This window comes from Garra rufa, chromosome 5, assembly GCF_049309525.1.
Source record: "Garra rufa chromosome 5, GarRuf1.0, whole genome shotgun sequence".
NCBI classification, from domain to species: domain Eukaryota; kingdom Metazoa; phylum Chordata; class Actinopteri; order Cypriniformes; family Cyprinidae; genus Garra; species Garra rufa.
This window is the reverse complement of record NC_133365.1, coordinates 30413960-30437085: the sequence shown is the minus strand read 5'-3', so window position 1 is coordinate 30437085 and position 23126 is coordinate 30413960. Positions and strand designations below refer to the sequence as shown.

At 36.9% G+C, this 23126-nt stretch overlaps 1 protein-coding gene across 1 annotated transcript in view; it reads left to right on the top strand.

Moving 5' to 3' along the window:
* The first annotated feature begins 4752 nt into the window (after positions 1-4752).
* Positions 4753-23126, top strand: part of aif1l (allograft inflammatory factor 1-like) — a 26575-nt gene continuing 8201 nt past the window's right edge. Inside the window, exons 1-5 of the mRNA XM_073840510.1 lie at positions 4753-4908; positions 5098-5159; positions 10468-10534; positions 16402-16443; positions 20935-21097. Of these exons, the coding sequence (XP_073696611.1) occupies positions 4884-4908; positions 5098-5159; positions 10468-10534; positions 16402-16443; positions 20935-21097 (359 nt within the window). The 5' untranslated portion in view covers positions 4753-4883. The remainder of the gene's footprint in view (positions 4909-5097; positions 5160-10467; positions 10535-16401; positions 16444-20934; positions 21098-23126) is intronic.

The window sequence follows — 23126 nt, the reverse complement described above, 5'->3', positions numbered from 1 at the left end:
TATAATAAACAGTTTACTGTCTTAATGTCTCCATTTTTTTAGTCTACAAATTAAAATAATAATTACAATTATTAGTATTATTTACGGTGAGCATTGCTGTCACAGACATAAGAACCCTGCACAGGCCTCAAATCTATAGGCCCTATAGATGCTGGCCCGAGTTTATCAGAATTCAGTAATATGGGCCCCAATCCGACCAAACCCGTCTTTTTCCCCTTTTCTCACAAAACAGCGTATACTACTGTTTCAGCTATTAAAATAGTCCAGTTTTGTATGTAACGCAAAGTGATTAGCCTATATTTTGTTTCGTTTTTATTAAGTTAATTTAGAAAAAACATTTGGAGCATTTTTTTGTTCGTTAAATATAAGTTTTTGATTTTTAAAGTAACGACCAAGCGGCAAGCGGCAGAGAATGAGTTGATCATATTGTGTTTGATCAATTTTGCCTTCTCAGATAATCACAACTTGCCTAAAATAAATATAGATCTAGGCCTAAAAGAGTTAAAATATAAAACAATGTTAATTTCAACGTTAAAATAATATAAATGTGCGGTATTAGGCACAAATGCAATCGTTTGTACTGAGAGCCGCTTTGCAGGACATAGAGGAGCCAACGCAATCACTTGCATTTTTGCAGTGGATACAATTTAAAATATTCCGTTATTTTTGCTCATAAAGGTACGAGTAATACATTATTCGGAACTGTAAATGGTCTACTTTTATTTGTGTGCACTCACAATATCAACAAAACGTTGCAAACAGTGCTTGAAACATTGAAAACAAACATGATCCCCTCATGTCATCTCAAGGAGCGCTTCTCAGCAAAACTCAGCGAATTAACTCACAGACAAGATATTTATAGAAAGCTGTAAATTATTACTTAACGAAAGAGAACAAATCAAAAACAAAAACTATTTCATTATGTAGTCTGTAAAGATTAATTTCTCTCCAAAGGCGCGTCCAAAGAGGAAATGGCGATCGGCAACTTCATCCTTGCAAGACACTGACCACTGATCTATAATAGAGAACATATATAGATCAGTCACTGACTCAGAAAACACAAGCATTTTAGCGTTTATTTTACAATAGCCTATACTTGCCAATGGGATAAAACACAGGCGGTGAATATAAACACTTTTATATTAGTTTAATGTTGAAATTAAGATTGTTTTATACTTGAACACTTTTAGGCCTATAGATTTTATAGGCAAGTCCTGATGATTTGAGAAGGCAAAACTGATCAAACACAAGCTATGATCAACTCACTGTCTGCCGCTGGCTGCTTGGTCGTTACTTAAAAAAAAATATATATATATATATATATTGAACGAACAATAAAATGCTCTAAACTTTTTTCTAAATTAACTTAATAAAAAAACGAAATGAAGCAACCACTTTTAACTATTTTAATAGCTGAAACAGTAGCTGTTTGCGTCACCGTAAATAATACTACTAATAATAGTAATTATTATTATTATTTTAATTTATAGGCTAATAAATGAGTGCACTTAAGACAGTAAAATGTTTCTAATACAATAATTCATGAATGTTCTATTTTTAAATAACCTAGAAATGTGTTTGCAAACTATTCATTCTATGAAGACATATTTTGGTGATTTTATTATAAGCTTTTCACCCAGAGATAGATGCATGCTGTTAATGTTATTATTAAATATATATTATTACATTGCATTCAGTTTGAAAGCAAAATAATTAACATAACCGGTACAGTTTTGTATTGCTTTTTACCTTCTCCTCTCCAAACTCTATAATTTTTCAGAAACGGTTTATAAACTCAGGGGACGAAGCGCAAAACCTTCGCCACGGATTGATTATTTTTCTCCTGCAGGTGACACAGCGGGCTCCGTATGTTTACGCCCATCTCAAGTGAAAACCTTCAGCGGCAGCAGCGAGCTTCCGGTGTACTAAAACGCGCTTTGTTAAAAAAAAACTCTAATTTTTCGATTTGGTTTTGTTGACTTTTTAATATCTGCATTTGAACGACGTGTAATGAAAACAAAATTGAAAATATGAATGAAATTCGTTTTTGTGTTCCCGAGAAAATGTAAATATTGCATAAACCAATCATTTATTCGTTTGTTTGTTTTGAAAACAAAAACGAGAAAACCAATTATACGTAGGTACACGGACCAACGTTACATACAGATGGATTGAATTATCAGAATGATAGAAGAAATTTCATGAAACATGATGACTTTTTGTGTAAGTGGATAGGCCAAATGTAGGTATCAAACTGTAAATGGAATAGCTTTAGAATCTTTCTTTCTTTCTTTCTTTCTTTCTTTCTTTCTTTCTTTCTTTCTGTCTTTATTTAACACATTAAAAACAAACGTACAGTTGTGGCACGGTAGTAATTTAATGTCATAATTATATATAAATATATATATATATATATATATATATATATATATATATATATATATGTGTGTGTGTGTGTGTGTGGGGATTTGTCTTTACTATTACTCAGTCACTGAATTGCTGTTATTTTTATTTTACTGATATTTTTACACAAACAGAGGTTTTTTGCAAGGTGGTATTTGGGTATTTTCATAACGTTTTTAAAACGTCTTATTCCAACGTGCATATTACGTTATTTTAACACCTGGATAAAACGTCCCTCGAAAGTTGCAGTTTGGTCTGGTTTTATTTTCGTAGTAAACAAACGTGATATTTATTACGGTTTTTTGACTACCTAAAGAAAACGTTCCAGTTTGGTATTTTTACAACGTTTCTAAAACGTCTTATTCCAACGTGCATATTACGTAAGGAATAATTGACGACGGGCCGTAGAATTCTTAGAAAATAATGCACACCCGAGGTGGTGATGCGGTCACGACGCGAAGCGGAGTGGCCGTTACACCTCGGGTGTGCATTATTTTCGTAGAATTCTACGGACCGAAGTCAATTATTCCGCTTATACTACAGTTACCACACCTCAAGACATCGATCAAATGATATATTTCAAGACATTCGTCCCGTTTTTATCCTTAAAACGCTATTGTGAGTAGGATTAATTTCTTACGCAGCTCATTCAACCACTTCGTTGCTAGTTCCAAAACGTCATTTTAGACCTAGTAACGACGCTTGGGCTGTTAATAGCAAAATAATGCCGTTAATAATGAAGTTTAGACAGACCGACAGACAAGCAGACAGACGGAAAGAGTGAGGGAGAGAAACTAAGTGTATGACTTTACCTCTCTCACGTCTGTGTCTCTCAAAGGTGACTGGCAGCATCGTCTCTACTACCAGTTAAACTTTAAGTTCACTTTCTTCAAGACCACGCCGTTGTTACCTCGCGTGTGAGAGCTGTCATGTCGTTTTTAAGTTGTTCATCGTCAGAGCAGCGCTAACAACATTAGCGCGAATGCTAACGCGAGTGCAAACTGTAACCTTATGTGTGTGCGTCTGTGAGGTGAGTGAGAGAGGGCGAGAGAAAGAGAGTTTGTGCTTTCCGTACATAATAAAACGTAATATATTGTGGAAAAAAAACATGGAAATAATCTGTCGTTTTTATCCTGATGTTTACTGTATTTATTAGTTTGGCCAGTGTCATTGTGGGTTTTAGTTATTTTGCTGTTTTGGGCTGTAAGGACCTTTGAAATAACTGAAATCGTATGGCGAAGTGATATAGACATGCACTGCGGTCTAAAGCTGCCTGGAACTACGTTCGCCGTGCGTTTCCCTGAATATAATGCACACCTCTAGAACGTTCGTCAGCCAATCAGATTCAAGCATTCAACTGCCCTGTAGTATAAGTTATTTTAACACCTAGATAAAACGTCCCTCGAAAGTTGCAGTTTGGTCTGGTTTTATTTTCGTAGTAGACAAACGTGATATTTACGTTTTTTTGACTACCTAAAGAAAACGTTCCAGTTTGGTATTTTTACAACGTTTCTAAAACGTTTTATTTTGGTCACGTTATTTTTTTATTTTAAAAAACGTTTTAAAAACGTTTTTAAAACGTTGTACTACAACATTACCTAATTGCAACCAAAATACAACGTTGTGGAAAGTTGTAAAAACGTTTTGTGTTTGCTGGGTATACATAAATAAAACAGTTTTGAATACTCACATAACGTTATGTACTAAAGAAAAATCAACAAGTTAACCGAGTTGGAGCGCATAATGGCTTGCTACCACTGTTTAGGGACAATTTTAGCTTAAAGATGCTAATCAGCACATGGTTAGCTAGCACAGCTCTAAACAGTGGTACACAAAAACTAAACATTATGGAATAACTCCCAAAAAAGTTAGTTTAATTATAGAAAATGGTTTTCGGTGGTGACATTCTGTAAAGTTACAAACAGATTTTTCATACTTTTAAGCACATTTACCTCAAAATAATGGGGCCTATCGACTCACAATGTAGCTATGAGAGAGATGACACACAAATATTTCCTGATCATAGTTAAAATCAGTCTCAGCCAATGGACTAAAACCATGACTAAAACATACAGTGTTACCATACTGACATGAAAATGCGGGACACATCTTTTTTTTTTTACACATAAAGTTTTATAATTTTACTAAGAAAATTAAAATATTTTAGATGTGTTTTTTGGTTGTGAGGCAGCAATTAGAACCAATTCTGTAGAGTGGCCCGTACAGTGAAAAAAACATTGGCTGGCCTGGCAAAACACCAGTGCTTCCCTGTTCAATCCATTTCAACCTCCATTACCTCTCTTCACCGCACGGTGGCGTTTATAGCTGCATTCCTAGCAAGCAGCGAGTGCATCACAGGGAGACCTGCGCCTCTAAGCAGCGTGAGATTCCCTCTCTCCCGCATAACCGACGCGAGCGGTCACCTAACAGCAGTGTCTCTCCTCTCTCTACCTTCATTACCACGTCTCGACCGTCCCAGCATGCCTTCCAACCAGGATTTACAAGGTAATTCGTTTGTCGCCGGTCTGTGTTTAGTGAACTGATGCTTTATTTACAGTTATACGCACGAAGCCTGTTTTTGTTCTGTGTGCCGTTAGCGGCCGACTGTCCTTATCTCATGCCTGCAAGTGCACCAGACAGTCTGGATAAAAGATCCAGACGGGTGCGTAACGCTCCCTATGTCTCATTTTTCAGGCGGGAAAGCCTTCGGGTTACTCAAAGCACAGCAGAGGGAGAAACTGGAGGAAATCAATAAGGTAACGTTAAATAAGTTAACGCTGATAGATTATTATTGTCTCAGTGGGGAGCTATTTTTTACAGTCTATGGTGGGGAGGCGAGATTATTTCAATGGCCTTGAACCGCGCTCCATTCACCCTGATGATGATCCCAAACGCTTTGTCTGTTGATATTAGTGAGGTTTGTAATTTGCTTTACTTGTGATCTCTTATCAGTTAACGTTAAATGCCATTTTGGACAGCAGAGGAATTGTTAAGCTCGATTTTACAGCAGCATGACCTAATTTAGTTAGACAGCTCGACCACATTAAGCCGCAGATCATTTCACAATCCAGAGCAGGGTTGTGTCTCAAAATCTGTTGAGCTGCCAACGGAGACAGGATTTCTTTTTACACAAAACTGTAGAAATTATATTTAAAAAAAAAAAAATAATAAATGCATATAATAGACAGCTGACTAGGTTTTGAGACGCAGCCCAGTTCAACCCGCGTGTATGAGTCATTCACAGCTGCGTTAAACGCTCAAGGATTCCCCCAAGCGCTCTCCCAGTCAGCCATTGGGCGGACAAACAGATAGTCCCGCCCTAAACTCACGCCATTGGCTGAGCCAGCGTTAGTTTGTTGTGCCGGGCCAAGATTCTCAAACAATAGTTTGGTTAACGCCATTGCATGTCTATAGTTTTAATAGAATCAATACAACTGGGTACTATAGGCATATTAATCTTTAGTATTCTAAAATGACATACTTAACATTTAAGGAAAGGACGTGACCTCGTCTTGACCGTTTTTAACAATCCCAGACCTTTTACCAAAATCTCTAGAGGTTTATTATCTTGACTGCTGTTATTTTAAAGCTAATATTTAAGATCAGCCCTCTTTGATGTGATAAGAGGCAGTATGTCCCCCCCGCAGCCGGCTGTCTCTGTGCCTTCAGACGGAAAACAGGTGTCTGATCCAGCATGAATGGACCTATTATGTGGGATGGAGATTGAGGAGTGGGCAGCAGTGGCATTTAAGACACAGTCTCAGCGGCTGTTCTCTCTCTCTCTTTCTCTCATGTGGACTGCGGCTGGCGGGAGTGACAGCTTGATGTGGTCACATGAACACTCTGGAATAATGAGAAAATCAGGTCATGTACTGGCCTACTAGTAGTGACATCTGCAGTGCTTACCTGCATATAGTGTAGAGGCGAATTTCAGGAAAAGGATGAATGAAATATTCAAGAGAAAAATACATTTCACATAACATGGTAAAAAATATTTAGAGTAATATTGAAGACATTTATTTTTTTTGTGAATTGTGATATAGTTTTTATCACAATTTGGCATGTCAGCTTTACTTCATTCATGCATGTTACTTTTATGTTTTCTGTGCCAGTAATTTTTAATCAAAACATTATAACTTGAACTTCAGGTGAAACAGCAGACTTCTCTCTTGTGAAGTATTCCGGACTTTCAAATCGTTCAGTCAAATCAGTTTCACCCTCATGTCGTTTCAAACCCGTAAGACCTTTGTTCATCTTTGGAACACATTTCCGAGAGCTTTCGGACCCTGCATAGACGCCAACGGAACTACCATATTCAAGGTTATGGTACTCTTTTGACCGTGCATCGAAGACGGACACAGAATAGAAGAAATTGTTGAATAAAGTTGTTATTTTTGTTTTCTCTGCGCACAAAAAGTAGTCTTGTAGCTTCATAACATTATATGTTCATTTTTAATAATGTCCTTGCTACTTTTCTGGGCCTTGAATTTGTCAGTTGCGTTGCATGTCTATGAGTCAGACAGCACTCGGATTTCATCAAAAATATCTTAATTTGTGTTTTGAAGATGAACGAAGGTCTTAGGGAAAGACATGAGGGTAATTAATGACAAAATTTTCATTTTTGGGTGAACTATCCTTTTAATGCTAAATAAAATGTTTTTGCTTTACAGTAATGAAAATGGTTTCATTGTTGGTCCCTTATAGTAATACAAAATTAGGGGAAATTTTTATACTACAGAAAATCTTACGCCTGTTTCACACATACTCCGTATACAGTGCGTATACGGTCCGTGTGCGTTACATATGCGGTGCAGAAGCAGCACGGACTCGTTTTGCTTTCACACAGGACGCGTTTGCAGTCTGTTCCTGATCCGTGGCTGTTTACCACAAACACACCATTTATCCGTTATTTTGATTTCAAATACAAACGTGCTTTTTCAGCATTGTGATCCTCTTTTATTGTAGTACAGAAATACAATCGTTCATAGACAGATTCACATTAAAACTCAATAAATTAAACGTATTATTCAATGCACTTGACTTCTAGATTTATATATTAAGTTGCTAAAGCAAGTTGCAACCCATTTAAACAGCATAGGTATAGCTTCCTTTTCTTATTAAAATTGGGCTATCACAAATATTTTAAATTAAAACTTAACAGACAGAAACAGTCGGCTCTCATGCCTTTCGCATTACATTGTTATTAAAAACAATCTCTTAAAGAACTTTTCTACCTAGACAAGCGCATTATGTTGCCTTGTTTATGTAAAAGTGCACTTTTCCTAGTTTTAAACTTAGCCAAAAAGCCACGTGTTGACTGTAAAACACAGTAGACTTCATTTATATGCATTTATGGTGTAATCACCACATTTCCGTGTCAATCCATGTTCATTTTTACAGCTAACAATGTGCTGTCACTTTAATTCAGGGCTGCAGCACAGCAAAAAATAAACTCGGTGCGGAAACAATCGCTGCACTGCTGCAAACGCACCGCTTCTGGAACGCTCTAGTCCGTTAACATGGGTGCGGGAAAAAATATGCAACACGTACGCACTGCAGACGGAGTATGTGTGAAACAGGTGTTAGTGGTGCTAAAAATAGGCTTTCAGTAAAATAAAGTCTAATGTATTTTGATTTTGACAGTGTAATATGATACGTGGATGTTCGTGTTTACGTGTTTTCGTCAGTCAGATGTGTTGATAAGATAAAAGCTGTGAGCGGTGACCCTGAGATACTGCAGACCAGTAAAAAGCAAACTGTGCTTATCAAATAAAGCAAACTCAGTTTCAAGTCCTGATGTTGAAGGAATGTTGATCAGAGTTTGTACAAGGTGCTTAAAAGAGTAGTTCACTTCCAGAACAAAAATTTACAGTGTACTGACCCCTTTGTCATCCAATATGTTCATGTCTGTCTTTCTTCAGTTGTAAAGATTGTTTTTTTTTTTTTTGAGGAAAACATATCAGGATTTCTCTCTATATAATGGACTTCTATGGTGTCCCCTAGTTTAAGCTTCCAAAATGTAGATTAATGCAGCTTCAAAGGGCTCTAAATGATCCCAGCCAAAAAATCAGTTATTTTCTAAAAAAATAAAAAATTTACTTTTTAACCTCAAATGCTCCTCATGTCAAGCTCTGCGTGCACTGTGTATTTCGGTTCATAAGAGTTAGGGTATGTCAAAGAACAAATTTTCTCCAATTTCAAAATTGCCCTACATTGCTGTTTTACCCTTTTTTTTGTAAAGGGCATTTGATCTTATTTGCATGTTCACTGGGTCAGTACTAGAGGAGAAAATGAGATATCCTAACTGTCATGAACTGGAATACACAGAGTTCACGCAGAGCTAGACAAGATAAGCATTTGAGGTTAATAAGTATATAAATTGTAATTTGTTTGGAAATTAACTGATGTTTCGCTAGATAAGACGCTTCTTCCTCGGCTGGGATTTTTTTAGAGCCCTTTGAAGCTGCATTTAAACTGCAGTTTGGAAGTTCAAACTTGGGGGCACCATAGAAGTCTATTATATCCATCACAAAAAACATCACAAAAATTTCTTTACAACTGAAGAAAGAAAAACATGAATATCTTGAATGACAAGGGGATGAGTACATTATCTGTAAATTTTTGTTCTGGAAGTGAACTACTCCTTTAAAGTGCTTAAAGTACTTCAATTTGACTTTTTGAAATTTAAGGCCTGGAAAACCATTGAAAATATCAATATTCCTGCAGAGGTACTTGGAAAAGTGTTTGAACTGAAATCCTTGAAAATAATGAAAATATGAAGTAGTGCTTGAAGTCCTTGAATGTCCTGAAATTTCATTTTGCAGTATCTGAACGAATCCTGGTTGATGTGTAGTCGTGACTGAGGTAGAGGTACTCGTGCTCTTCATCTCTTAGCATGACTCAAGAGGGCTGATCCTGACAGCGTAGTTTTCATCATCTAATTCTAAAACCGTATCGTGACTTGGCCACATCTTGTTAATCTAGCTTATTTTTACTCCCTCTACCAGTATGTGTGGGACAAGGGGCAAGATGATGCCATGATGAGTCATAATGAACTGTTCAAGGTTGTTTGATGCTCTTCAGGCACATATAGATCCACGCACTCATGCTGTTTGCTTTTACAGCACCTTCCTTTACTTAGTCAGCAGTGTCTCCCACCAACCATAATTAAAATCCACTTACAAACACACCCACACACTCTTCGCGATCTGCCTGATACACACACACTGTCTAATACTTCACTGATACTGAAGCCTCATATCACACATGTGGATCTTATTTAGAGCCTTGTCATAAATCATTAACAAAGATGTTAGAATTAACCGCCTTTGTCTTTTTATTCTGCACTGTCCAGTTTCCTGATAACAGGAGGACTTTGGAAGTGCTTTTGGTTTGTTATTGTTGGCTACACTAGCTGGCAGCCTGCATTTATGAAGCATGATTATTCTCTCACTGACACTGAAGTCACATTAGGCTTTTGTCCATTGTCAATAGTGTAGTGTTTGAGGCACCGCTCACGCATAAGTCACATTTAAACATGGGCGTATCCTCCAAGGAGGCCAGGGAGGCAGTGTTGTGTTAAAATACCGGATGAGAAAAAAAAATTAGTACAAAAATAAAACTCATATGCAACAATTACAGAAGGCAACAGGGTAATTTGTATAAATTCAACTATTATTTTCTTTTGTGGACAATATGTAAACATCTTTTATGTGGAATATCTTATTCAGGTCAGTACTAAATAAAAAAAATAACATGCATTTTGTATGATCCCTCTTATTTTGCTAAATGAATTGACATTTTGTAGATTCTGCAAGGTGTATGTAAACTTTTGACTTCAACTGTAGCTGTCTTTGTGTTTTAGCACGTCCTTGGCATCAAAACGGTTCTAGAGAATAAAACTACACAGTGGAGAATCAGCACTCTAAGATACTTGACACATGCTTGCTCGCCCTCTCTGGGCTTCTGCCATGTACAATCAAGCAGAAAGGATAATCATTCATCCACCCAGTCTGTTCCAGTTAGAAATCATGCTAACTCTCTGTTTCTCTCTCATGTTTGCAGGAGTATATGGAAGATCAGAAGTACCGGGATGAAGAGGATTTACCAGAGAAGTTGGATTCTTTTAAAAGTAAGAGTTGCAAACTAAAGGATACTTGAAATATTTTAAACACCAACATAAGTGTTTATATGAATGTTAAAAGAGCTTGTGTGGGTGTTTGTGCATGTGTTATGGACTTGCTTTCTCCATATGGTCTTGGAGGAATGTGCTGCTCTTGCCCCCTTGTTGTTTTAGCGCTAAGGGTTTTGGACATGTATGTGCTTCTTGTGGGAGAGGGAAATAACGGTTTGTGTGTGTGTGGGAAAGCACAACTGGAATGTAAACGAAAAGTCCTCTGAGCTTTTTGGTCAAAGCTTAAGTGTGGTTTTGCTTTTCTCTCTGAAAACCCCAATGCAAACTTTAGCCACCTGAATCCTGAAGTCATCTTCCTTCATTTTCTAATGTTAACACTTCTCTAAAGATGACCTATGAAGTCAGTGTTGACCATATTTTTTAAACACATTCTTGGTAATAATGTGTCTTTTAACAAAAATTAAATTTAAAATTAATTTTGATTACACAATATATTTCACAGATCGAACCCTATTTCCCACATGGGAAGAGTAAGACAATGTAAAAAAAGTAAAGAAAGAAAGACATGTGTCAGAGGCCTTTCTTTACTGGAGGCTTGTGTTACCTGCAGTTTTGGCTAAACATTCCTAAAAATAGTGTCAATTCTTTCATTATAGCGTTTATTGCAAATTTGCTAAATAGATTTCCATCCAGAGCAATGATGCTTGGAATATAACAAATTATGCAGTCATATTACAGCATTTCGATTTTTTTATTTTCTTTAGTTATCCTGCTTTGCCAAACACTGCCCTTTTCTCTGTGAATGGGACACGTGGAACTATACTGCTTGATCACCTGCACCGTCCTGTGCCACACTGATGGCCACTGCTGCTTCATCTCCCTTAGCACTCACTACTTAGGCCAGCAGCGTCACTGACCAACTGGAACTGAAAATAAGCCTGAATTAGGGCTGGGCGGTATGACGGTATATATCGTTACCGCAGAATGAAATGTGTACCGTAAAATAATTTTTTATTCCGTGTATACCGCGAAATGTAAATAAGTGGGCGTGGCCAACTCATGTGCAGAAGCCCCAAACTTGGCAGAGACCTGGGCACTGGCCACGAGATTGTTGCTATATCTTTTTAGACTGATCAGACTTACAGTTTATTTATTATTACTTTTTTTTTTACATGAAAAATTTCCTATAGACTTGTATTGGCTGAGAAAAAATGCCCCCTCTAAAGGAGCAATTCCACTCCACTCAAAAGCGGTGACCTCTTACCTACTTTCACTTTTGCTTCAGCACATACATTCTGTGTATGTGCCCACAAAACTACATCATTTGCACGAATTTGACCGCCTTTAAAATGTAAATATTCCAGCGATTTCAGTCCATCCACCCATTAAAACACATCACGCCTCGCGTCGGCTTCATGAGAATGTGAGCTGATGGCTCGCGCTCTGGAATGCTGTGAAATGTTACTGTGGTTCATAATGCTAATGTTGTCCACAAGAGGGGGCCACAGGATAACAAATCTCAATTCAAAGACTTTTTTACAGTGTTTCATTTAGAAGCCAGAACTCAGACACACAAGTGCTCTGGCTCTTTTGCCTCAAGGCTGCCCAGGTTGGCTCTCCAAGCCAACATTTAAAGTTTGTTACCGAACTTTAGCTTCTAGTTTATTATATAAAGCCTTTTTGTACATTTTCTGGAATAACTACCTATATAAAAAACGATATTGTGAAAGATATCGTTACCGCGAAATAAAATTTCTCATACCGTCAAATAACATTTTGGTCATACCGCCCAGCCCTAGCCTGAATCATAGTTCTGTCTCTGCATTTTGTTTTATTGTTGACTTCTATTGTAATATTACGTCAAATGACACGATCCTAATTAAGGCTTCAGCATTTATTTCTGCTATTGTACGATAAATGCTAACGTTGCCTAAATTACTTGTGGTGCTGTTGTCCCTTCCTCATTTTCTTGAAGTATCTCTGGTTATTAAAATCTGCTGCTGAGTAAATAAAAAAAAATAGTATGCTAACCTTAGCTGAAGTTAGTAGTCTTTGTCTTTCTAGCTGCCATAGACCCAAAATTGTAGAAGCTTTTTTATAAGCTATTTTATCAGTTATCTATGGATGCCACTGAATAATTTCCACCACTGAATAAAAAATGTAAAAAGGTAATTGCGACTTTTTGTTCCAGTTCACATCTCGCAATTCTAACTTTTTCTTAGAAAAAAAGTCACATTTGCGAGTTTATATCTTGCAGTTGTGACTTTAGGACACACAATTGTGAGTTATTAACTAGAGATGCAACGATTGACCGGCTAGTGATCGGAATCGGCCGATATTTTGCATGATCGGCCATGTCGTAATCATGTCTTTGGTGTGGAAGTTCTTTTCTGTGAGTGAAGATGACACAAAGATCGCAGTTTGTAAGATTTGTAAGGCCAAAATACAACGTGGGGGAACAACTACAAAAACGTTCGAAACAACAAGCCTAATAAGACACTTAAAACACCATCACTCAGATGAATATGCCCAGTTTGAAAAGGGGAAAGCGGCTAAAGCTAGCGCTCCGAGTCTAGCATGAACTGTGTTTCGATTGACATGGTCCTTGCACAGTGTTCATTGCTCCCTACTCCCTGAGCGGGGGAATACGCTAAAGTTTACTACACTTCGGAACATTCATTCACATATGTGACCCTGGACCACAAAACCAGTCATAAGTGTAAATTTGTCGAAATTCAGATTCTTACGTCATATGAAAGCTGAGTAAATAAGCTTTCCATTGATATATTGTTTGTTAAAATAGGACAATGTTTGTCTGAGATACAACTATTTGAAAACCTGGAATCTGAGGGTGCAAAAAAATCGAAATATTGAGAAAATCGCCTTAAAAGTTGTCTAAATGAAGTTCTTAGCAATGCATATTACTAATCAAAAATCAAGTTTTTATATATATATGGTAGAAAATTTACAAAATATCTTCATGGAACATGATCTTTACTTAATACCCTAATGATTTTTGGCATAAAAGAAAAATCGATAATTTTGACCCATTCAATGTATTTTTGGCTATTGCTACAAATATACCCCAGCGACTTAAGACTGGTTTTGTGGTCCAGGGTCACATATTTGTGCTACGCCACCGTAAACTGCGTATTCACACACCGCTTCAAATGCAACATATACGCTCGCTTCAAACGAATAGATCGAAGCTAGCGTATATGTTGCATTTGAATGTCATTAAAGCGTGCGAGACGTGAATTAAAATTTTATTTATTTACAGATTCATTTATGTCATACTTCACACTTCTCCAGTAAGTTTCATCTGTGTGTGAAGACACTGTATGCGGTGGTGTAGCGCAAATGTATGAATGAATGTTCCGAAGTGTAGTACCGCTGGATTAGCTGGTGACAAGGCACAAATGCTTCTCTTTATCAAGAAAAAATTGCCATTAATGCTGAAGTAATAGCATTTAGTACTAGCATTGTTATTTCTACCTGTTTGAAGACGCAGTGCACTTTTTGTTATTTAAGTTATTGTTGTGAGACGATCTTGTAATTAAAGTTTAAAAAATTCTTCCATTATAAAATTAAAGTAGATTTTTGTTAGTAAGCCTACTTTGTTAGTTATATTTTATAACGTTTTCAAGGCGCAGAGCACTTTATTTTGTTAAAGTTATTTTATTTTGAGAAGATTCTGTAATGTTTATTAATTTATTTTATTATAAAATAAAAAAATACATTGAGGAAAAGATTTTTGTTAGTATAACTCTATGTTAGTTACAGGAACTCATTTTATACCTTTTTCAAGGCACAAAGTACTTTATTTTGTTGTTTTCCTGTAATGTTTAATTTATTTTATTATAAAATAAAAAAATTAATCAAAGAAAATATTTCTGGATATGCTTTCAATACAGAGCCTTTAGAAAAAAATCGGAATCAGCAAAAATCGGAATCGGCAGGTCACACTTACTGGAAATCGGTAATCGGAAACGGCCAAGAAAATGGCAATCGGTGCATCTCTATTATTAACTCATAATTGTGAGATATAAACTCTCAATTCTAAGAAAATATCAGTTCATAACTCAAAATTGCAATTTTGTCACAATTCTACAAAAAAGAATAGTGAGATGCACGCAATTCTGAGAAAAAAGTTAATATTTTAAGTTTATATCTCCCAATACTGACTTATTTCTTGCAATTGTGAGTTTATATCATGCTATTCTGAGAAAAAGTCGGAATTGCAAGTTTAAATCTTGCAATTCTGACTTTATTTCTTGCAATTGCCAGTTTATATCACGTCATTTTCAGGGAAAAAAAAACTCAGAATTGCCTGTTTTAAAAGTCAGAATTGTGAGATATACACTCAAAATTGTGAAGCAAACTCAATTGCGAGAAAAAGTCAGAATTGCGAGATGCATGCAAGTCTGACAAAAAAAAAAAAAAGAATTGCAAGTTTATATCTTGCAATTCTGACTTTCTTGCAATTACAAGTTTATATCACATCATTTTGAGAAAAAAGCCAGATTTGGCCTTTTTATGTCTTGCAGTTCTGTCAGAATTGTCTTTTTTTTTAATTCAGTGGCCTAAATGGGCTTCCATAGTTGCCCATAACATAGGCTTGTTTTTTCATATATCTGTGTGTTCTTATCTAAAGCAACCTTCTTTTTGGCTGACATTATTAATTTCTTTTACTTTTCAATCCCTCCTCTACATCCACTTGTCTTCTTTTTAGTGTATACTGTCCATTTTTCACTATCCAATCTAGTCCTGCTCTACTTTTTTTCTTTCTTTAAATATCCTGTTTCAGTCAGAAATACGTCAGCTTATTTAAAAAAAATGGATTGTGAGACGTTTCATGTTAACTTTAGACCCAAGGGCCTACTTTAACTCTGAATTATTAACTACCAGCTGTCCTCAGTGTGTACGTTTGGGTTTGTGGGTCATTATCAAGAGGCAGTGATCAAGTTAAGGGGTTAAGTGGCTCTGAATGTTACAATGATTTCTTATTAAACAGACTGAGAAAATGGAAGGAAGGAAAGGACAGAAGTCACAAGCGACAGTAGGAGCGCCAAGCCCTTGAGATTTCTCTTGGCATTGTTGAAATGAAAGCGCACGCTTACACACACACACACAGTCTGAGCACTTGCCGCAGTGTTTGACCCACTAATGTCAGTATGTGTGGACACCACTGCCCTAAAAGCAGAAATGAAATGAGAGGGTTAGGTGAAAAAGAATAGAGTTGAGAATAAGAGGGATCACCATCCAAAAAAAAAAAAAAAACATTTAGAGAGATAGTGATTTAGTGTGAAAATTGCCAGTTACATTTAGGCAGCGTCAGTGCATTTCGACGGACAACCTCTCTTGCCAGCTCTGTTTCACACGCACTCATTCAGCTTGGGGGTGAACAGGCTGCGTTTGTGTTCATAGGGGGCCATTGTAACCCTCTCCTTCCCATCAGCCTCCTCTCACGGTGACTACGTTACACTCTCAATGCATCCACTCCAACAGAAGCCTCATTGTGGGAATAAAAAACACAGAATGAGGAGGGGAGAGAGAGGAATTTGTAGAATAATCTAGCAAAATCAAATAGGACAAGATTCAAATCTGGTACTAGCTGTCCTCATTTACAGATATAGCCAGCCATCCTTTGTGCAATAGGCCTAAATTCAGATGAAAAGCGCTGAGAATGCTGGGTTTTCCAAATGTCCTCTCTGTTGTTTCTCTCTGAACCGCAGATGTCACATGCTTGACCTCTAGATGCTGCCACTGTCAGATGTTGCTGGCGGTTGTTTGTGAATTGTTTCAATTGTTCTTGTTGACTATTAAAATATCACTTGTTTTTTTTTTTTTTTTCCAATCCACAGATAAATATGCTGAGTTTGACCTGAACGATCAGGGGGACATCGGTAAGTGTGTGTTTGTGCATATGTAGTTAAGACTTTGAGTGTTATTGTGGAAGGCTCTTTTGTGTAGGTGATACCACACTTGACAGATGGGAAACATGAGAACTCACCTTTTACCAACTTAAAGGTCACTGTCATGTGCTGTAGAAAGAGCAGGTGTGACTCATGATAGGAGATGGAGATTAAAAAAAATTGTAAATAAAATATACAAAAAGCACACCTTATGAATAATTAAGAATGAATGAATTTAATTGTAATTTTTGAGGGATGGTTATATCTTGTCACCTTTTTTTTTTTTTTTTTTTTAAAGTTATTTAGTTTGTCCTATTTTAAATAATTTCAAGTCATCTCGAGCCCCCCCTGGAAGTTTGCTGAGGCCCCCAGAGAAAACCATTGCTCTAAAAGAAGTAGGGCTGCAACAACTAATCGATAAAATCGATTATTTATCGATAATGAAATTCGTCGACAACGATTCTCATTATCGATTAATCGGGTACAACTTCAGAGGATCACGTCAAATTACAGCACTGAATGACGCATTTCTATAGACACAATGCATCTAAAAATAGTGGAGGAAACAGACTGAGATGCTGCAGGAGAGTTATGTGATCCAAGCTGCCCAAAACATGAGAATTCCTTATTTTAAAGGATAACTGTTGCCAAAATGCAACCTGGGCTGTTTTTTTTTTTTTTACTGTAAACGAGACAAACATATATCTAAAAGCATAATTACGACAAACGAGCCGTTTTTGAGATTGACTGATTTCATTTTGTGGTCAATGGCCGGTGAATGGGAATACTAGGGGCATAAATTTGAGCGCATCAAAATCGATATTTTTACAACACTAAGAAGGCTCGATTATCAAGTAATCGAAAGTATCGCCTGGGTCTCTACAAATGAACTCGAGCATTGAGAACATTGTTTGTGTACACACAGTTTACTAAAAAGAACGTTTTTGAACAACTCACTTTCACTGTTTGAGTTTCCGCTCGCGGCCGTCTTGCCAGTCAAGAGGTGTTGATCTCCGATTACTCCGATTAAGCTTTAAAAACGCGTCCAGTGAGCAGATGGCGAGTTAGGATCGTCAACTTCATCTTTGCGACACTGACTCAGAAAATACTAGTTTATTAATAAATAATTTGAATATCTCCTTACTTTATCCCCAGCACATTCATGGTAATTACTTTAGCTGGGGCTTTGCGGCCAGTTTAAGCTTACTGCGTGCATTTGAACGTGAAACTCTGCTGAAGGCACTTGCGCTCGCTGCTGCTGTTGGCGGGACACTAAACACCGCCACGGCAGAATAAATAGCAGAAACACTGTATTTTCTGCTTGTTAGTGTGTTTTTCTTCAGATATTTGTATTTTCTCTTTATTATGACAGGTGAATTGTTGTAAATTGTTAAGCACTGTGTTTTCATAGCATTCAGAATGTGAAATAGTGTGATTTTGAAAAAAAAATAAAAAATAAAATTGGAAATTAAGCCAACTAATCGATTCTCAAAATAATCATTAGTTGCAGACCTAAAAAGAAGTTGCTGCAGGAGAGAAACTGAAACTTGCATTGTAGTTTCATTCATTCAACTATTTTATTGTCAAAGACAACATGAAATAAAAATTGAGAACCAGTTTCAAGTAGGGTTGAGTATCAAGTTCGAGTTAATAGGCACTGATTGAAATGCCTCGATGGTATTTGGTACCAAATTTCGATACCTAAGGGGTTAATATCGTCAACATCAAACAGTGTTTTAAAATAAAAACAATCCTCATCCGTACTGACGAGTATGGTAAACCTTGTCCACCTTGTCCAAACCTTGACTATTCATGCATACTATAGCATCATGTTACACAAGGTTTTTTTCTTAGGAATTATGCTACGCTTTCACCCAAAACTCACTTTAAACCAGAGAAAAAAGGAGTGTTTGCAATAACCTCCAATTGTAATCAAATGTTTGTTTTTGGCCATATAATGTTGCTGAAATATGCTATTAGTAGTCTTAATAGTTACACCTGCTTAGCGTTTCTCATGTAAACACCCTGTATTGTTATTGAAATCATGAAAATCACATACAAATCATATATTGTCATAATCGTGTTTTTATTAGCATCATGTTTTATCCGTAGATATGTTTTCCTGTGTTTCTCAAGGTATCAGTACCGATATCGAACATTTTTGAATGATACCTGCCCTAGTTTCCTATTTTCCTACTGAAATATGTAGTAGAAAACCCATTAAAGATTTTTGTTATTTTTAAAAATCCACATCGTTTTATACATATTTTGGAATATTGAGGGCACCATTATTTTGATGACGTGAAATGGTTGCACTATGTAAACTACTGGCACTACCTGTTGCTGTTTTACCACAACACAACTTGAATAATAAAATAAAAAATAAAATGATATGATGACCACAGCTACTGACAGAGCCTACAGGTGGCAACGGATATAAACGTAGCCTTAAAACCAAATGCCTCCCCCCCACAAGGAATCTAAATGGCCCCTGATATCAAGTGAAATCCACGCTAAGAAACTCCTTCAGTGGCTGCACCGTCATGACAAGCACCAACATCTTTACATCCTGCCAAGATGGCATCTAGCGTTTCTTGTCCCTGCCGTTTGCAAGCTCTTTCAGTAGCTGTGATCGACTAAAAGCCTCAAAGGCTTAAAGCTAAAGTGGAGAGAACAAAGACGTGGGTCTTTAAGAAGTTTTATTCGTCCAGAGGCATCATCCCATTTTTTTCCCTCTTCCTATTTGTAGGAAAACATTGACAACTTAAATCACTTCTCTTGTTGCCTTTCAACTGAAAATTACAACCAAAAGCTGCACAATATGGCATTGTGTCGATATTTTATTTTCCGAGTTGTTGCGGTAAAAATAGCAACAGGCAGTGCCAGTTTTTTACCGAGTGTATCCATTTCATGGTATTTAAAATAATGGCGTGCCCCATAGTCCAAAATATGTATAAAGTGATGCAGCTTTTCTTAAAATAATGTAAATCTTTCATGTGTCTTAAAGGAGCACTCCACTTTTTTTGGAAATAGGCTCATTCTCCAACCCCCCAAACAGTTAATAAGTTAAGTTTTACCATTCTGAAATCCATTCAGCCGTTCTCCTGTTCTACTACCCATATCACTTTTAGCATAGCTTAGCATAGATCATTGAATTCTATTAGACCAATAGCATCGTGTTCAAAAATGACCAACGAGTTTCGATATTTTTCCTATTTAAAACTTGACACTTCTGAAGTTATATTGTGTACTAAGACCGGCGGAAAATGTAAAGCTGCAATTTTCTAGGCCGATAAGATTAGGAACTACACTTCCATTCCGGCGTAATAGTCAAGGAAATTTGCTGCCGTAACATGGCTGGTCACATTGGAAGTTACCTAGCTGGGAACTAATTCCAGGCGCTGCGTGATATTACTGCGCCTGCTGTGTCCATATTACGGCAGCAAACTTCCTTGACTATTACGCCAACTAAAGCAATTTTTTATAGCTCCTTACTTTCTGATCTTGATCACTGCATATTATTTGAAAAAAAAAAAAAAAAAAAACATGCATCAGAATGTCTTGTGTAAGGTGTAAATGTAGGTAAGGATAAAAAACATTAATAATATTACAGACATAATAATAATCTATTATATTTACCATCAGTGCAATCAAAACATGATAGACTAAATCCTGTACTACTTCTATATTAATTCTGTACTAATTCTATTTCATTCAGAAATGTTTAACATGGATTTTTATGCAAATGTCAGGCTTGCCCACATAAGAAGTTGGGGCAAAGTGGCATAGGCCCTGATTGTAAATCTAAACAGCTGAAGCATGTGTCAGACATAAGGGCACTTCAGAGGCTGATTCATAGGATACTTGTACAAATGTGTAGATAGCAAGTATTTTTTTATGAGAAAGAGGCGTACTGCATAATGTGGGACACAAAAATTGAATACACAGTGAGAAAATCATTCCACTAATGCAAATGAAGTGGGCAGATGAACACTGACACCTCTGTTTAGCTCTACTTTACGGTAGTATGCTTGGTGGTGTAGTTCACAGCACAGATGACACGTATGTGGTGTTATCTTCATGTTAGCATGTGTTTATATAGTTTGTAGCAAATTGTTAAAATACATTTCTGTGAGCATTGTGGTTGTGGGAACCTAGTTGGTTTTAAGTCAACCATGTGTAAATTAGGCCAATTTTTGTGTCATGTACACCAAATCACCCTTAGGAGACACTCACACAAAAAGGAGGGGTCTTGACACATTTAGACTATTTTTAACTTGATACTTCACTTAAAACAACCCAACAGCCACAGATAACCATCTGTGTTTGTGCATAGACTGTCCAGCCCTTCAACAGGTTTAATGCCAGATGTTCAACAATTCTGACCTTAATAGTTGACTAGGTGAACAACTTTTATTTAGGGATCTACTTGTCAAGTTGTAAGAGTCTGTTTGTAGTAGTTCTCTTATGTTTCCTTTGCAGACATGATGGGTTTGAAGAGAATGATGGAGAAGTTGGGTGTGCCAAAGACTCATCTGGAGATGAAGAAAATGATCTCAGAGGTGACGGGAGGTTCCAGCGACACCATCAACTACAGAGACTTTGTGAAAATGATGCTTGGCAAGCGATCAGCTGTTCTCAAACTGTAAGTGTGTTGCATGTTTAAACATGTTTCTGTGATCATGTGTGCTTGTTGTCTCTCCATCATGTTTTTAATCTTGGCAAGTGGCATTATGCAGAATTGTTGGGCTATTTCCTGCTGCTGGGTGCTTTGACTCAGTCCAGCTATTTTTAGATGTGCAGGATCAGCATATCTGTGCCATTATCTCAGTGGGAGCGGGATCTGCTGTGACATGTGATGTCATCATCATGAGACACTAGGGGTTGGATCAATAACAGAAATTTGACTTTGGTACAGTACAAGCCTCTGGTACCTCGGTAGCAATACTAAATCGATACCTAAGTCATTAAATAAACAGCCTTGGGTGACTGATAATATGAACCTGGCACTGTCAGATTTTTAATGTTTTTAAAGAATTCTCTTCTGCTCACCAAGCCTGCATTTATTTGATCCAAAACTCCGCAAAAGCAGTAATATTGTAAAATATTTTTACTATTAAAAATAACAGCTTTCTATTTGAATATATTTTAAAATGTAATTTATTCCTGTAGTCAAAGCTGAAGTTTCAGCATCATTACTCCAGGCTTCAGTGTCACATGATCCTTCAGAAATCCTTCTAATATGCTGATTTGCTGTTCAAAAAAATAATAATAATTATTATTATTATTATTATTATTATTATTAGGGGTGGGAATCTTTTACCATCTCACAATTCAATTTGATTCCGATTCTTGAGGCCACGATTCGATTCAAAATCGATTTTCGATTCAAAAAGATTTTCGATTCAAAACGATTCGATTTTATTCATAATGATTTCTAATCGGGTTTCTGATCATGATCTACTCTCATCTGCTTTGCTATACAGAATGACAAACGGAGACATTAAAGTGTCTTTTTCACATTTATTAAAGGTTGTATCTAGGGCTGCACGATTAATCGTTTTTAAACCGAAATCGCGATTTGAAAGGGTGCGATTTTCAAATCGCAAGAGCTGCGATTATTTCGATTGATTATCAAATGTGGTAACAAGCATATAAGTTGTTTTTGACAGGTCACTTCATGTGCATATTATGTCTTCATGCTTATATTACGTTTGATGCAGAGTTTAACCAATAGGGGGCATTTTAACACTGCATGTAGAGACATGCACGGGACGGATTTTTCAGTCCCGCATCCGCAGAAATATGTTTATCTCGTTCAGTTCCCGCCTCGACATTCATGTTTTGTCCCGCTCCTGCCCGCATAAAAGTAACCTATATAGTTTTTTTTCAGTACATCAATTAAATTTACATGAAACAGTTTTGTAACATCTCGTAATTTCACAAAACCCCAGCATAAACGCTCCTGATAAAATATTTGTTATATAGGCTAAGCATCAACATTCACAAACCACTGTTATTCTTAACAGAAGAGCAAGCATGAGCTACTGTGTGTATCCATAGCAGAATGCAAGCAAACAAAGCTAAAGTTGACATCTCAGTTCATATGCGATCTCATAAAGCTCTAACACAATGAATATTATGCACAATGAATCTTTCACAATGTCTACACTTCGTGTGTTTTAATTCGCGAGTACGCAATATTCAGCACTGTGCAAGAATGTTTTAGCAGTGAGTGGATTCTAACTTAAACACCTCTGATGACTGCCTATCCTTGTGCTTACTAATCATAGCTGTAAGTTGTATACTAGTTGTTCTTGCTGCTTTTGTGCAATAGATGAATAACAATATTTTGCTTTTTAGATATTTCTATTTTGCGGGGGTCCCGCGAATCATTTTATTTTCCCGCGTCCCGAACAGCCGCACTCGCCCATCAAGTTTTGTCCCGCGCCGCAGTCGGTTGCCTCGGGTCCCGCTATATACTCCCGTAGGAGTGCAGGTCTCTACTGCATGTACTGAGCAAATAACGTTAACGCCATTTGGAAAAGATGAGCGGGAGCAGCGGCTCAACTTCCCAACAAAGTGTCTCTTAATGTAGGTTATCATCAGTGTTTTACTGATGTAAAATTGTTTACAGTGTGTTTGGATTCCTAAAAGTTTAAAATTTTATTTAT